We start from the raw sequence: 4,313 nt of genomic DNA, 5'->3' as shown, positions 1-4,313 counted from the left end.
TATATATATAAATCATCAAAGGTACATATATCATATTATATATATATAGGCCTATATATATAAATATATGTATAAATTTATTTATTTATTTTTTATTTCCTTCTGATTCAAATTTTTACATTAACAATGTTACATGTATTTCGGTCCTCCTCAAATCTAGTGCTGATCGGAAGTAACATGCAGATTTTAGAATATTATTTATATGCTTTCCGGCCGCAAGTGAGAGGGCCAACTTGACCGGGTTGTTTGAACTCGTTTGGCTTGGCCGAGCCGACTCCAGTGGATCGACCGTGGGCCAAAGTAGATATTGTGTCATATTCTGGCCGTCAGACTGGTAGCGGCTCAGCCCGTGAACCCTATTGAGGCTATGTCGAGCCGACTTTAGTGGATTGGCCACGGGCCATTATCTTTTTCAGTACACAGATGTAGCGCAACAGGGCGAGGGTTTGTAATCTCAGATAATCTTGTTATAGTGTTTTCTTACTGATTGCGAGAAAATTTTCTTAAAAACTGATTATTGTCCATTTGTCTGTTTTAAGCTATCGTGGTTAAGTTGACATTAATGTTATTATTATGGTTATCATTATCATACATATTAATAATCTTATAATTAGGCATATTATTATATCATTATTATATATTTGTAGATATCAATGAATGCGATCGCTCTACGGATAACTGTGCCTCCACTGCTGAATGCAGTAATACTATAGGATCCTACAATTGTACATGTAACGAAGGCTACGAGGGCAATGGCATTGATTGTACTGGTAGGTCTAATGTAAAATTATTCATAAGAAGAACAAATCAATTTATATCTAAATAAATCTATATCTAATTGTATGATTGTTAGTATAGACGAATGCGTATAGTTTTAGTTGCAACGTTCATGGCTCTCAGCTCTTAAAGTTAATATTTACTGTATATACCATTACATAATAAAGGTTAGTATCTTAATTTGTTGTTAATAACAAACCTTTTTATCAATTACAGATATTAATGAATGTTTCACTCGTGCAAACCCATGCAGTCTCACTGCTGACTGCTTTAACACCGACGGCTCTGTATATTGTGTTTGTAAAAATGGATACTCTGGCAATGGAATTGTTTGTGATGGTAAGTATATATATCATATATATCCAAATACGTATATACACGTAAATGAAATAGCATAAGCCATTTTGTAATCACAGCTGTGCATGATGAAGGTCAAGTTAAACATAAATACACATTTTCTCTGATTTTTCTTTAGATATAGATGAATGCCGCCAAGAAACGAGTGACTGTGATAAAAATGCTGACTGTACAAACACTGTTGGTTCCTATATGTGTACCTGTAAAGACGGCTTTGAGGGTAACAGTACACACTGCTTTGACATCAATGAGTGCATTGAGAGAGCTCTTGACTGTCATCCGAAATCCAATTGCACCAACAGCATTGGTAGTTACACATGCGCCTGTCCGACAGGTTACCGCGGTGATGGTACCGAATGCTTTGGTAAGTTGCAGAATACGAATTGATATTGATTGTAATGTATTTTGTAATTGACTAATTGAGGTAATGGTTAACTTGTTCCCGACATGATAACATCACATGATTGCAACTTTATGGAAATATAGTGCTCCACTATGTGTGATATCATAATATATATATATATATGTCTGTGTATATATGTATATGTGGTAGTAACTTATAGCGCCAGATGATGCCAGGTCACCAACAGCATGGGTGTTTTTTATTCTGCTTAATGCAGTTTAGTGAATAAATCTTACATTGGTTTAAAATTAATTTTTGTCTGCTTTTAATTCTGTACTGTTTTTCCAGATTCGCTGTCGAGAAAGCTTTACACTTTACTTAATTGACCTATTTAGTAGACATCATATAAATATAAATAATGTACGATACAACACTTTTAGTATAGACATCAAGCAACATTTCTCACAAATAATTCTAATTAAGAAGACTCTCCTACTTAATAAGGCGCGTCTACAAATTATCCCCAACGACAGAAACGGGTCAAAACACGTTTGCTATTGCTATATGACAAGCTCTCCAAACGCGTAGGCCTGTCAACGTGTATAGGTATGTGACAGTTCTCCTGCTGTCTCTTATACACATCTAGATGTGTATAAGCTCAAGGTCATAAGGACTGAGCCTCGCTGTCACAATGTAACAAATTCAAAGTTGTTGAAACTGTTGATTCAATTAGGGCATGTTCAGTGTAGAGCTAGCTAAATTTCGCTGTGTCATTATTATATTTTTTATACCAAGAGCGCACTCTATTTATTTGATGTTCGTCAGTCCATCGTTTCGGTGGAATTTCTGATGGTCAGTTTCAGTTGATTCTTTCATTACTATCTATTACACTGTATTTGCTCTCATTTTAGACGTGGATGAATGCAATTCTGGTAATGGAACAAATATATGCGCAGTATCAGCAACGTGTACAGACACTCAGGGAAGTTACATGTGCGGATGCAATGAAGGGTTTATTGGAAATGGTGTCCAGTGCGTCGGTAGGTTATTCCACATTAAATTGAAAATACATTACTGTACATTATTTATTTTTTCCTTGACATCGCTAAAGAATAATTTTTTTCTTTTTTCGGATCTTAATTATTTTTTTTTTCCATACAAATGAGATATGCTATAATAATATCTACACAAGAAGATTGTAGCCTGGTTCTCACGAGAGCCCTAGTATCCGGATCGGGAGCTAACCGTTAGCACTAACCGTTAGCACCTGCGTGAGAACGCCCGATCGGTTAGCGGTATCCGGATACGCTAACGGTTAACAAGCGCTATCGGTTAGCAAGTTGAGAGCGTTTCTATCATCAACCAATCACGTACGCGTTTACAATTTCCAGTTTCTTATTGGCCAGTGGTTTCGATCATCATATTGTTGGTATCCGGATCGGGATTTTCTCGCATGGACGCACGGAAGCTAACGGTTAGCAGGATCCGGATCCTGATAACCGTTAGCTGCCGTGTGAGAACATAGCCACTATAAAGGATGTAAGCAAAATTGGAGCAGGATAGTTCCCTTCACTATTCTCTTGGTATTCCCTCTCTTGCCATTTGCATCTGGACTCACAGACTCTTTCTCTCCATGTACCAAGTAAAAATAAATATACACATCATTTTTATTATACTAATGTATTTCATGTAAAATATTGAAGGCATTATAATTGTCATTCACACTTGATATTGCCGTATGTTAGTAAAATTTATAATAAAAAGTGAACAATGTAAGGCATGAGGAAAATTTCGGGATCAATTACCTTGGGTGGTGGTAAAATTCCAGAGGAAAATAGCACAGGGGTGAAAGAGAAAGGGAGAAATACCAGAGGAAAATACCCCGCGAGCAAATAGGTGTGGCGGTTTGAAGTGGAATATCTCTTAAAGTAAAATATGTTGGATGATGCCACTATTTTTTGTAAAAAAAATGACTACCAATAGACTTATCACTACCAGCGTATATTGTATGCAAACACAGGCTGCATGACATGCGATTGTCTGTGAAATTGTATCTATTGTATAATAGCAGAATCGGGTAGGACAGTAAAACTTAATTATTTACTCATTAATTATTGTCAATATGTAGATATTGATGAGTGCACTATTGGAACTGATGGATGTCAGCAGGATTGCCTCAACAATATTGGCTCATACACCTGCGCATGCGCAGCTTCCTTTTCACTTTCTGATGACCAACATTCTTGTACACGTGAGTTACAATTATTATTTTTTTACACGAACTATGTATAAAATCCAGTCTGCTTACGGACAACAGCATTTTCAAATTCATTGTTGTTTTGTATACTACAGCATTGGCAGGAATGGAATGTACTGGTTCAAACCCATGTGATTCGTCGGCTAATTGTATCCATAATGCTGATGGTAATCCAAGTTGCTACTGTGACAGTGGTTATCAACTGAGTAATAACGACACCGCCTGTGAAGGTAATGTCTCGTCTTTGAATAGCCTGGGTTCCAGGCCCTAAATTTGGGTTACCTGTACCATGGAGGAATCCTCCATGCCTGTACTTACTTTTGATTGCGCTTAGTGAACGCAATACCAAATTTAAATGGCGTCCCATACTCGATTGATTCTTTTCGGATTACGACCATAGAGCTATTATAACGACTCAACCTTATATCAGGGGCGGATTTAGGGGGGGGGCCGGCCCGGCCCGGCCCCCCCTTTTGGGAGGTAAAAAAAAGGAAAAAAAAGAAAAAAAGAGAGAAAAAGAAAAAAATGATAGCCCAGAATGCCTCAAATGTTATGTTCGGGCGTCTAGAACACAAAAAT

The 4,313-nt window shown here is 37.1% G+C and overlaps 1 protein-coding gene across 1 annotated transcript in view; it reads left to right on the top strand.

Moving 5' to 3' along the window:
- The window catches only part of LOC117117009 (fibrillin-2-like), a 36,165-nt gene that overhangs the window by 13,091 nt on the left and 18,761 nt on the right, over positions 1 to 4,313 (top strand). The window contains exons 13-18 of the mRNA XM_033261180.1: positions 648 to 770; positions 994 to 1,116; positions 1,253 to 1,498; positions 2,389 to 2,517; positions 3,606 to 3,728; positions 3,830 to 3,964. Of these exons, the coding sequence (XP_033117071.1) occupies positions 648 to 770; positions 994 to 1,116; positions 1,253 to 1,498; positions 2,389 to 2,517; positions 3,606 to 3,728; positions 3,830 to 3,964 (879 nt within the window). The remainder of the gene's footprint in view (positions 1 to 647; positions 771 to 993; positions 1,117 to 1,252; positions 1,499 to 2,388; positions 2,518 to 3,605; positions 3,729 to 3,829; positions 3,965 to 4,313) is intronic.

This window comes from Anneissia japonica, unplaced genomic scaffold (assembly GCF_011630105.1).
Source record: "Anneissia japonica isolate Jap-2015-1 unplaced genomic scaffold, ASM1163010v1 scaffold287720_len810639_cov167, whole genome shotgun sequence".
NCBI classification, from domain to species: domain Eukaryota; kingdom Metazoa; phylum Echinodermata; class Crinoidea; order Comatulida; family Comatulidae; genus Anneissia; species Anneissia japonica.
Note: the sequence above shows the minus strand (reverse complement) of the source record. Positions and strands in the feature narration are given on the sequence as shown.